This window comes from Emydura macquarii, unplaced genomic scaffold (assembly GCF_026122565.2).
Source record: "Emydura macquarii macquarii isolate MOO-44397 ecotype Brisbane River unplaced genomic scaffold, CSIRO-AGI_Emac_v2 contig_1253, whole genome shotgun sequence".
Lineage (NCBI taxonomy): Eukaryota > Metazoa > Chordata > Testudines > Chelidae > Emydura > Emydura macquarii.
Window position 1 is genome coordinate 81,675,832 of NW_027131390.1, and position 12,900 is coordinate 81,688,731.

The following is a 12,900-nucleotide window of genomic DNA, read 5'->3' on the forward strand; positions in this document are numbered from 1 at the left end:
AGACTTGGCTGTATATTCAGGCTGAGCCCATATCTGGCTAAACCCCAATCAGACTCGTAGTCATGTATAGCGCGCACACCTTTTCATACTAGGATCTACTCTGAATTTGCATTTTAGCATTTAAAACACTTTCCTGGCTGCTTAATTAGAAAGGTATTGATATCATTAGGATTAGAAGTGTATTTATACCAGCTGTTAACTTTGTATCAGCTAACAATTCAATTGAAACTTTATCTTCCCCTTCTGTTTAGCATGTCTCTCTCTTTCCTTAAACAGAGCCTTCTTTCCCTATCAGCTCCCCCGAAAGTGGCCCTCAGAATGTTACTCAAGTCCCAACAAGTTTGCCCTGCAACTGAGGGGTGGGGTGAAGATACAGCTACCTAATAGCATGGGGAAAACTGCATGGCACTGCTTCTTCCTCAGACTAGCATCTGGGGGGCAGGGGAGCTGCCTGTACCTCAGCTGGGATTTTTAGGGGGCTGGAGAGAAGGGTGCACCTCACTTCGTCTCCCTCAGGCTGCTCGAGGCAGTGGCATGGGGGGGTACAGCAGGTCCCTGCCATTCACTCAGGAGACAGCTGAAGTGCACAGGGGGATGTTCCTTCTCGAATAGCAGGGCAGAGTTGGTGAGAAGGGGGGAAGTTGCATGTTCCTTCCAAAGCAAGGCTTGGGAGTGGGTGCTGCATGTCCCTCCCATAGGCAGAAAAAAATCAACAGGGTGGGGTTGCTGCTGCATTTCCTTCCCTCAGGCGGGAGCTGGTGTCCCTCCGTCTTGCTCAGAGAACAGTTGTTGTGTGGAGGTGGGGGTCTGCATGTCCCTCCCCCACATCAATCCCAGAGGAGGAGGAGTCAGAGTCCGAAGAACAGCTGCATTTCCAGGATCATCCTCTCTCTGTGGTGTTTGTTCCTCGGCTCCGTAGGAAACTGTTTGCCACAGAAATGCTGTGTGTGCAGATCCAACTCCTGGCTTGTTCCATGCTGCTAATTTGCTACAGTTTGGCTGAAGACGGTGCAGCTTTAAGTCAGGACCAAGTGCCATACTTTTTGAGTAAGTGAAGCAATAAGCCATGTTGAGTAACTAGTGTTAAGGGCAGCTGCTTTGGACAGCCCTGGGCTTAATGTTGCTGCTTTTTCCTTTTCTCTCCTGTTCTTTCCTCTCCTTGCTGCAGTTCTCAGAGTAGTGAAACAGATGTAGACTGCGCTCAGGCTGTCTGGGGGATGTTGGTCACACTGACAGAATGTTTACATGTGGCAGCCCTTTGGCAGCAGCTGGGGATTCTGGCTTTTGTTTGGGAAATGAATTTATTCACTAGGTTAACTACGAAATGCTCTCCATTTTTCAAACCACGCCCCTAGTCCCTTCCAGTGAGTCTTCTCTGCTACTTCCTTATTGTTCTGGAGAAAAAGTTTGCCCCCCACACTGCCACTCTGCCAGGTCCCCCATGTCCTCTATACTCTGCCTTAGTGGAGGATAGTGGCGCTGTCCCCCATTCCCTGGAGAAAAACTTTCCAACTCTCCTCGGGGGCTTCCTACTGAACTTGGGGGGGAGGGGAAATGGAGTAAAGATGATCCTTTCCCACCCCAGCAATCCCTTTCCACAGCCTTCAAGAGGGAGTCAAGCCCTTCCTCCAGCTACACTATTCTTTTCTGCCTTGAGGGAGAAGCATGAGGATTCCTCCATCCTAGGATCTTCTACCTGCCAGAAGGCATAGGGGTGAAGATCTGCCCCCTTTCCTCTGTTGTGGGGAAGAGAATGAGCATCTCTGACAATGCTTCTGTTAGCTTCCCCTCCCTCTTTCTCTGCCTTTGGGTATGTTTGCACTGCAGAATTAAGTGCTTGGGTATTCCATACCAGGATGAGCCTACCTGGGGTGTGAGCAGCCACACTGAAAAACCTCACTGGTGTGTGGCACTAGGACTTGGGGGACAAATCCCATGGTTCTCTGTGCTTCAATAAACTGAGTTGCTCTATGTTTCTTTCCAAGTGAATTGTGGGAGAACTCATCTGGCTTTCTGGGCACATGGGAGGAATTGTGAGAAGGGAGTGGAGGACTACATGTATAGTGATACAGCCTCTGTCCTCATTGCAGAGTGGGTGGATTACCAGCCTGAGTAAAAGTCTCACACTCTGGCTTTTGTCTACGCCCTAGGACATGACAGTGTGGTGGGATGAAAGCACCAACACACTGAGATCAGAGTTTTTTGTGTGTGGACAGGAAGGGAGTTAGGGACAGCACCAAGTAAAAGCGCTGGTTAATCCTGCGGTGAAGACAAACCATGAGAGGAGAATGAAGATACCCCTCTCCTACTTCAATGGCTACCTTTTTCCTTTTATCCTAGGAGAACAGACTTTAGGCCTCCCATCAGTTTCTCACCACTGCTCTCCTCCCCAATGCCTTGTCAGAGAACAGTGAAGTTTTCCCTATTCCTAACAACTCCCTCCTACTCTCTCATCGGCTGTTGGTGAGGGGAATAAAACTGAAACTTCTCATGCTGGTAATGGGACAAACTGCCTTTTATGGGAAGTGGAGATATCTTGTGTCCCTGACCTTTCTTATTCCATTATTAGCAGTGTTGAACATAGAAAACAGGAACCGAGAGTGCTGATCAGCTGTTGGTCTTTTACCCTTTGCAATCTTTGAGCATTTTTTTTTCTTGCATAGCAGGATGGCCTAAGCATATAATTTTATCCACAGTATGTATTTCCTATACTAGGCATGCCCATCTCCCTATATTGGATGGAGAAAAAACAGCAATTCAAAAGCATTTGACATTTACTCTTCTCATAGGGGCTTACAAACTTGCAGAACCTCTAACTGTTTTTCGTAATGGTGGTGGTGTAAATTTATACCCTGACCATGGGGATGATGTTAGTATTGGTATCACTATGGAGATCCTCTGTTTGGATATTTGAAGGAACCATGCTTGATTCTACAAACATATCCCATGTAAAAATTGTCCAGTGTCAGCAACCAACTGTATTTCCTAAGTAACAATCTTAAGGGTGGGAGACTTCTAGAGGTGTTGCTGTTCTCAGAATTAAAAAAAAACAATCCTTTCTTCCTGGAAGATAGTTACTTGGGAGCCACTATGCTCTAGAGTTGGTGATGGGAACACTTTGACACTTGCCAGATTGACTTGTTGTCGAGCCCAAGAGCTTCCTGTTTAAATCCAGCACTTGTCATGAACATCTTTTTTCAATGTTACTTCACCACACTTTTTTGCAGATAGCTCCACTATTTGGGTCAAAGTGGTCACTGGTGCTTCCCTTGAACCTTGGAGGATGGGAAAGCCACTTGAGGCAGATGGTTTGAGGAGGAATCCCAGTCCTGTTGCCAATTGACTGGCTAATCAACTGCTAACCTGGATGAGGCCACTTGTCATGACTTGAACCCAGGTCCACTGGGTTCATGGAAGCAGCCATGCTTCAACCCTTCACCTGGCAGTCTACTGATAGTTGCTACCTGGGACTCATGAAGCCCAGTCCCAGTTTGAGGCTTCCCCTCCCCCCCGAAGTTCAATTGGCGGAGTCCTGGAGCAGCTGATTGGCCCTACTTAAGCCAGCAGCAGGAACAGGAAGCTGTCCAAACTATTGGGCTCCACCCTGTTCTGGACTGTGTGCCTTGTGTTTCCTGCTCCCCCATCTTGACTTCCTGTCATCTGACTCATGATTCTGTTATCCAGTTTGTCTCCTGCTTCTGACCACCTGGTATTCTGACCTAGCTGACACTTGGCTCCTGTCTCATGACTGCCAACTTTGGCTCTCACTATTAGATCTAGCTGCCCACAACCTGCCATGATAGCTTGTTGGAACCACAATGACCCTGAAGGCTGAAACTGGTATGAGAAGGATGGACCCAGAGCGTCACTGCGCCCACTAGAAGCGTTGGACTTGTGCAGATGGGCCCTCTGCCTCCAAGCAGATAATCAAGCACTGCAGACCCAAGTTGCACAGCTAATCTGCGGAGAACCAGCAGCTGCAGGAGCAAGTGAGGCAGCTAGTGCCAAGAATACCATGCTGTGAACGCAGCCTGCTGTATCTTACCCCCAAACAGAGGCCTGCAGTACCCTGGCCCCAATGGTTTGAGAGGAACCACTGGTGATTCATGAACCAATGCCACCTTCTGTTTTTTATGCATCCCCAAATCTTATGCCTCTGACCATGCCAAGGTCACCTTGGCAATCATCCTCCTCACAGGAGCGTTAGACTTGGCTCCCCCTTGCTGGAAGGCCATAGCCTGGTGCTGTTGGACTAGGATTCCTTTCTCCAATCTCTGTCAACCATCTTCAGTGACCTGTACCTAGCACGAACAGCCGAGGCCACCTTGAGAGGACACCAACAGGGACAAGCCACACTGGCCTCCTATGCGGTGTGCTTCCGCCACCTCACAGCAGATACAGAATGGTATGTGCTGTACCAATTCTGAACGGGCTTACAGGAAGAAATAAAAAACTAACTGGCCCATGTAGAGATGCCTACAGGCCTAGACACTGTGACAAAGCTTTTCCTGTATCTCAGTGGGACCAGTGCTTCCTTCTAGCAGTAAGTCAGGGAACTGCTTCACCCCCTAATGTTCTTCCACCCTCCAGTGGTGGGGTAGGGAAATACAGCCTCTCTAAGATGGCTGCTCCCTGCTGGGTCCCAGTCCTGTCTCTGGTTCTCAGAGATCCTTGCCAATTCCCTGGGGCTCTTGCCCCTCTAGTGAATGGCCGATGGGGGGCGGGACAGGGCCTGGTCCCACCCTCAACTCTGGACCCCAACCCAGGGACCCTGCAAGTAGCAGCCTCATCCTATGGCTTCAGGAAAGCTGCTAGCTTCCCTGAGTTACTTCCCCATGCCCCTTGATTTAATGTCCAGACCCTGCTTGGACAGGGGCCCTTCCTGGCCTCCTTGACAGGGGAGGCTATTGACCTCTGACAGCCCCACTGGGCATGGTAGTGCCCAAACCAAATGTCCAGTTCAGTCTTCCCCTTCTGGCAGGGTCTTTTCCCTCAGGCCTCCAGGCTGGGAAAGGCCCTTTGCCCTCTTCGGACAGGGTTTTTCCCTTTCCCTGTCTTTGTACCTGCAGGGTTCTCTTCTGCCAGCGTTCTGCTTCTTCTCCTAAACCCTCCTGGCTTCTGACAGCATCTTGCCTGCTCTCACACTCTCTGGTAGCTCACCTCACTCTCACAACTCTAGCCACACCCTTTCTCTGGAGGGGAGGTTTTTAACAAGTCCTGGGAAGGGCCTTGATTGGCTCCAGATGTTAATTAACCTGGAGTAACCCCTGTTCAGCCACCAGGGGAAGAGGGACTTGCTGAGCCTGGGATTGATAAATTGGCTTTCTAGCACTCTCTGGGAGCCATCTAGTCTGACCCTATCACGACACCTTTGTGGACCTTACCATAGGTAACTGGCTGTGAGAACAAAGGGAAGAGAAAGGAGGTTGTTTGCAGCCTCCCTATCCATGTGCCATGAGCCCAGCTTCTGTATTGCCAGCCGAACCCATACAAGCCTACCTAACTCATCAGCGACTCAACCCAATGAAAAGGAACAGCGCCATCAGCGCCACCTGTGCTTCTACTGTGGTGAACCTGGCCATGCCATCTTGGCCTGCCCCACTACGAACGCTAAAGAGCTCAGGGAAACAAGCAGACCCAGGCATGGTGGGGGGAACTGGCCTGAGTGTTGAGAGAAAAGATCTTCCCTTTATGGCTGTCCTCACTGAGAGATGCTCTGAGTCACATCCATGGGCCTCTCATTTGCAAGTGCCTATCCAGCTACACATGCTAGTGACCCCCAACAGATTCCCCTCTAACAGGACTTTGTCTTAGTTCAGGAGTAGTGGACAATTTCATGGATGCAGCTACAGCTCAGGCCTTATGGATTCCGATGCTATGGAAGGCCATGCCTGATGTGATTGAAACTATTGACAGCTCCCTGCTGTATTCAGGTCCAGTCACAGAGGAGACTGTCTACCTGGAGGCTATTATTCAGACAACAGAGAAACAATAGAATTTGGTATGATCTATTCCTTACACTTTCCCCAGTCCTTGGAATCTCTTCGCTGATGCTTCATGATCCCTCTTTCACAACAGAAGGTCACTTTCCCATCAGAACTTGGCTGACAGCATGGCTGGAGACCTGCAAATGTTGCACCCAGGCCCAAGAAGGCTCAAGTAGGTGTAGTTGCTTGCAGTTGCTTGAAACACCCATTAAGGGAACTGTGGAACTTTCCCTCTTTTACCCTCCCCCGCCCCCCACCAGGTACCATGACTACCCTGACTTCTTTGAGAATAATGCAGAAAACCTCCCCCAACATTGCAACTACGACTGCCCCATAGAACTATCATTTGGGTGGATATATGCAATGTTGGAGCCTGTACCAGGGGCACTGCTAGAATATTTCTAAGAGAATCTGGACTGAGGGTTCATCCATAAAATCACTAGCTAGTGCCCTAGTTCTTTTTATAAAAAAGTCTGGCAGCCTCAGCCTCTGATTATAGAGCCCTAAATCAGATCATCGGGAACTGTTACCCGCTATCCCAGATCCCCAAATAGTTGGACCATGTGGTGGAGGCTGCCTGCATATTCACAAAACTGGATCACTAGGAAGCTTACAATCTCATCTGTAACTGAGAGGATGATGAATGGAAGACTGCCTTTCAGATCCACTGTAGCCTCTTTGAATATTTAGTTATGCTATTCAGACTGACTAATGTCCCAACAACATTCCAGCACTTCACTAATGATGTGCTCCGAAAGCTACTAGACCAGTTTGTGGTGTCGTCCTGATATGATATATTGATCTTCTCCGATGATTTGGACCAACACACCACTTATGTCCACATAGTCCTGGAGAGTCTACAACTATATAGTCTCCACACTAAACTAGAGAAGTGTGTGTTCAATCAGATCTCAACTGAGTTCTTCAGTTTCATCCTGTCCCTGGAAGGAATCAAAATGAACTCAACACAAGGTCCAGGCTGTCCGTGACTAGGCAGCCTCACACAATGTGTGTGACCTGCAACATATTTAGGCTTTGTAAACTTCAAATGAAGTTCAAACTTCATTTCAAATGAAGCCAAGCCTCCCAGTGCCCTGCTGTAGAATAACAGCAATCCTAGCACTCATTTGGGCAATTGAAGCTTGTCTTCACTGCTCCTGTATTGGCCCACTTCAATATGGATGCAAACTTTAGTTGTGGAAGCTGATACCCCTAGTATGGCAATCAGGGCAGTCCTCTCCCAAAGGGATGGACCCGAGCAAATACTGCATCTACTCAAGAAAACTTACACCTGATGAGTGAAACAATCAGATCTTGAAGAAGGAGCTCCTGGCAATTAAGACAATCTTTGAAGAGTGGTGACACTACTTGAAAAGGGCCTGTCATCCAGTCCAAGTGTTTACTAATCACAAGAACCTGGAGTACCTGCTCAAGTTCAAGATCCTGAATCAACGACAAGTCCGATGGGCCCTATTCTTCACATGATTCAAATTTATCGTGACTTACTGCCCTGGAACCAGAAACAGCAAGACTGATATCTTATCCTGAAGATATGGCTTTGACCACAAGACCTCAGTCCAGAACCAGCCCACATTCTCAAGTCCCATAACTTTCTTAATGCAACTTGCTGCCAGGACCTGCTCACGCTCATCCACTCTGCCTCTGTCTCCAGAATTCCATCCGACAGTTTATTCATCATCAACTGAGAACCACATGACACCCAGGAGGGGATCACATTTGTGAGGGACTACATCTGCGTTCCCCCAAGACCTGCAAGGATGATGGTTCTTCAACTGTGTCATGACTTCACCTTGGCAGGACACTTGGGGCAATATAAACACAATAATTAATGCCTCATTTCTTTTTGTGGCCCTGAATGTGCCCCAAGATAAAGACCTTTGTAGCTTCCTGCCAGGTGTGTGCCCACACCAAGATCCCTCACTAGAAACCCCATGGGCTCCTCCAACTCTGGGCACCCCATTTGGGCCCTGGAAAGCCATTTCCTTGGACTCTGAGGTGGAACTACCAGAATCCAGGTTTCATAACCATCCTGACAGTGGTAAATTGCTTTTCTAAGATGGCTCACTTTATTCCCTGCATGGGTTTACCCTCCAAAGAGGAAACCTCCCAGCTCTGGATAAACAATGTTATCAGTCTTCACGGCCTACTAGATCATATCACCTCTGACCAGGGGACCACAATTTATTGCCCACTTCTGGCATGAGGTCCTATGTTTATTAGAAGTCTATGTACACCTCTCCTCTGTGTGACTACATCCTCAGTCAAATGGAAGGAATCAATCAGATTTTTGAACAGTGCTTACAGTGCTACCTCAAGCATCAGCAGGATAACTGATCTTCACTGTTACCATATGTGGCGTTCTCACACAATAATATGGACCATGCATCCACAGGCCAAAGCCCCTTCTTTGTCAACTATTGGTACTACCCTGATTTTATCTACATCCTCCCCCAATCCATCTGCCTCGGACCTAGTACAACATCACAACCAAAAGGAGGTGAAGGGACACTTTGAAAAAGTGAAGGAGGACTACAAAAGTCATATGGACAAGCATAGGACAAAACGTATGGCTTTCAGTAGAACACTGCAAGGACAGAGCCTTCTGGAAATAGACTATTGGTTCCTTGGCCTGTACCAGCTTCGGTGACAGATCAACCTGGTCACCTTCAAGCCCCAGCTCCATCAGTCCCTTAAACTACACCTCATATTCCACATCTCACTTCTAAAATCATACACCAAGAACACATTTTCTGCATAGAACCCAATCACCACCCCCACCTGTGCAAATACAAGGTCAGGAAGAATGCATTGTTCATGAAGTCCTCGCTCTAAGATCAAATTGGGCAAATCATGGTACCTGCTCGACTGGGAGGCTATGGCCCAGAGGAATGCACTTGAGAGCCATCAGAAAATGTTTATGCTCCTGCCCTAGTTTGGGCCTTCTATAGGAGCTGCCCTGAGAAACCAGGAACTATGTTACTTGGAGGGCATCTCTAGGAGAGGTGGTGATGTCTTGAACTCAAGTCCGCAGGGTTCATGGGAATGGCCATGCTCCAGCCCTACACCTGGCAGCCTGCTGACAATTGCTTACCTGGGACCCACAAAGCCCAGCACCAGATTGAGACTCTGCCCCTGAGGTCCTACTGGTGAAGTCCTGGTGCACTGATTGGCCTATTCATCCTACTTAAGCCAGGAACAGGAAGTTGTCTGAATAACTGGACTTCCACCTGTTCTAGACTGTGTGCCTTGCACTCCCTGTTTTTGCTCCCCTGATTTGATTACCTGGTATCTTGACACACTGTGTCTCCTGGCATCTCACTCATGGGTCTGATCTCCAGTTTGTCTCCTTCTTCTGACCTCCCAGAATCCTGACTCAGCTGACGCTTGACTCCTGCTCATGACTATAGACTTTGGCTTGACTACTAGCTCTGGCTGCCCATGACCCGACCCTGACACTACTATAGGAAGGACTGCAATTGCTGTACTGTGAGGAGGTATAGTATGGATAGTCCAGTAGGTACCCATGGCCTGGGTCTAGGTGCAGAGACCAGCCTGATAGTGTGACCTGCAATAAGTTTTTGGCTTTGGTAAGGGCTACTCTTTAAACAACTGAACTGCACATCTTGCAGGGTCACTCAAGAACAAGGACTAAACAGAGCCTAAACAGGTGGCATGAAGTATGTGTGATCCTTAAGTAAGGCCAGAGTTTAGAGAACTGCAGGAATAGGACAGACTAATGCAGGAATAGCTAAGTTAGGAAAAAGCAGGTTGGTTTGCCTTGGGGGCCAAACTGGGGCAGCTGGCCACCCAGGGGATAATGCAGGGCAGTTTTGATGAAAGCAAGCAAAGGGAAGCCATGCACAATACCAAACCTGAGGGAAACCCCATAATAGCACTAAATAGGCTACTAGCCAAGAGGATTGGCCCAAACCAATGCAAACCAAATGATGGTGAAAGATAGCAATAGCACAATGAAGAACAGGAGATATTGCAAACTTGCCATATATTTATGAAGTTTGGTTCTTCCTGAGCCTTCCTGCAAGCCATGCTATGTTTGATCCCAAGGGATCAGTAGTCATCTCTCCAAACTGGCTGGTTTGCTCTGTTCAAAGCCTCCAGTGAGACCAGAGGACTCTTCTTAAAGTTCATCTTCACTGGCCAACTTACTGTGAGAGCCAACCAAGTGTGCTCAGCATACTCTTTCCTTAGGTGAGCTTGGTCTCCTGTCCACCTCCAATGAAGTAGTACCTCCCCACTGGAAGATGGGAATATCCTGCAAGAGGAAGTCGCTTTCCCGAGGTCTCTTTCCTGTCTCTCTACTCTAGCCCACAATAGAGCCATATTTGTAACACCAGTTCTCAGATTAACGTGTTAATGATCTGGCAACTTCTCTCAGAACAAAACTGTGATGCTGAATTAATATTATTTATGCACTGGACTTATAGGAGATCATATATTAACTCATATGAACCAACATGAGTGGCCCCTTTTGTACATTATAGCTCCCCCGCACAGATACAAAAATATGTCCTCGTGATTATATGTATGAAACACATATGCCCTTTTCACATGGAGATCCTTAAATTACCAACATTCTGCAGCAGGATGTACTATCCCTATCAATGAAGAAAGGTGTTGGAAGATCATAATGCTTGCATTTCCCCTACAATTGAAATTGAGGAAAGCAAAGTTGGGTATTCTTTACTTGTCCCAAACTGTTGCATAGTAGTCTCATTGGTAGACAAAAATAATCGCTATGACTAGTCCGTATGCCAATCTGGGTGTTCTATTTATTGCTTCACAATAGTATGGAAATTAATTACAAAAGACAAAACAAACACATTTGCATATCATTCTCAGCAAATACTACTGAAAATTAGGTCCTCAAAAGAGAACCATGAGGTAGAAAAGAAATATTTTAAAGATCTCAGTTTTGTTATTACAGAGTCATGGGCTACTTTAACTAAAGGACTGCAATGTAGGAGATGTGGTTCAGCTCTTCCTTTGCTCCATATTTTGCCATTTCCTCCTCCCTGGGAAACTCCCCATGCAGAGCTTCATTACTCAGGCTGTCTCCTGAGTTGAATATTTGGCCCCAAGACATTAATCAACAGACTATTGTTGATATTAATCACGTGATATCACACAGTAAAGTGAATTTCTGTTTGATTCCAGGAAACTTTAGGATGTTGGGGCTAACCCCCATGAAATCTGGGATAATCTATGAGGTTAGCTACAGCTGAGAAGTATGCATCCCATAGTGTAAGAATACTGTAACACATGGCCACCAACTCCCATAGCTACACAACCACTATAATAGCATTTTGCTTCTCATTCACAACAGCAGACAGACTTTCCCCATATGTTATAGGAGCAGAGAAAGAAGGATAAGAGTATCAGACAGAATGTGGTAATTTCAATTGCAACTTTCTTTATTTTTATCTTTTATTTTTAATTGTGTGCTCTCCTTCCTCTTTCTAGAGAATAATATCTTACAATGTGTATGATTCCTTTTAATTACACTTACTGTAACACTTTAAACCTTACTTCCTTGTGGGATCCTGATAAGTCTTTAACTATCTGAAAGGCTGTTATAAAGAGAATGGTGATCGATTGTTCTCCATGTCCACTGAAGGGAAGACAAAAAATAATGGGCTTAATATGCCGCAAGGAAGATTTAGATTAGATATTAGGAAAATCTTTCCAGAGCTTATAGTTAGATTAGGCTTCCAAGGGAGGTTGTGGAATCCCCATCATTGGAGGTTTTTAAGAACTGGTTGTACAAACATCCGTCAGGAATGGTCTTGGAGGTTTAATTGGTCCTACCTCGGTGCAGGGGAAATAGACTAGTAGACCTCTCGAGTTCCCTTCCAGTCCAACATTATTATGATTCTATGAATACGCAATGACCAAGATTTTGTGACTAATGTTTTTGGGTGCCTCATTGTTTGGGTGGCCAGTTTGAGATATACTGAAGAGGCCTGATTTTTTAGAAAGTGCTGAGCGTGTCTCAACTGGGCATAAAAATTACTAATCATTCTTGAAACTCTTGGCTTATGTAATTAACATTTTATTTAACATAAAATAGATGTTACAGTGCTGGATACTTACAAAGAAAAATGAGAGTGAGTGAGTTCATGAGGACTAGTCCTAAATAAAAGGGTGGGTTTTTTGCATTGGGCTATGAAGGATGGCTGAGAGCTTAATGCATTTTATTTTCAAGCCATGACACCAACATGGAACAATCTTCTTGTCTTTAGAGTACCAGTTGTTTTTAATATTATTTTACATGTAATTTGAAAGATAATTTCAAAGTTTTTTGAAAAAACTAAGCATGTTTTAATTCAGATGGTCAAAACTAATAATTTAATAACCTGCAAAAAAGTATCATGAACTGAAACTTCTTTTTTCCCCAGACAAAGGGATATTTATTATCCAAAGCGAACATCTCAACCTGTGCATTAAAGCAGATACATTTAGACTTGTTCTTGAAGACTGCAATCAACTTTCCAAATATATGTTGTGGAAATGGGTATCAAAACGTCATCTTTTCAACATAGGCAGAAGCACTTGTCTAGGCCTGAACATCAGTAACCAAGAGCAACCATTAAGCCTGTTAGAATGTGATTCCGCTCAGCATTCATTATGGTGGAATTGCAATGGAAAGTTGTTGACTGGTGCATCACAATACAACATAGCAGTTGAAGATGGCAAATACATTGTGGCAAAAAGAAACACTAATCACGAGTGGAAGCAGTACATGTCCTATGATGAAGGTCTTTGTGAACGTCCATTTCAAGGTAAAAATAAAACATAATCCCCATCCACATTCCATTAGAATTTGGTACAGTTTCTCTGAAGCAAGGTGAGATGTAATTTATCAATCTCATTA

The 12,900-nt window shown here is 46.0% G+C and overlaps 1 protein-coding gene across 2 annotated transcripts in view; it reads left to right on the plus strand.

The window, feature by feature from the left end:
• The first annotated feature begins 923 nt into the window (after window positions 1-923).
• Window positions 924-12,900, plus strand: part of PLA2R1 (phospholipase A2 receptor 1) — an 82,460-nt gene continuing 70,483 nt past the window's right edge. For both annotated transcript variants that reach the window (XM_067549379.1, XM_067549380.1), the window contains exons 1-2: window positions 924-1,047; window positions 12,425-12,808. In XM_067549379.1, coding sequence (XP_067405480.1) covers window positions 939-1,047; window positions 12,425-12,808 — 493 coding nt within the window. In that variant the 5' untranslated portion in view covers window positions 924-938. The remainder of the gene's footprint in view (window positions 1,048-12,424; window positions 12,809-12,900) is intronic.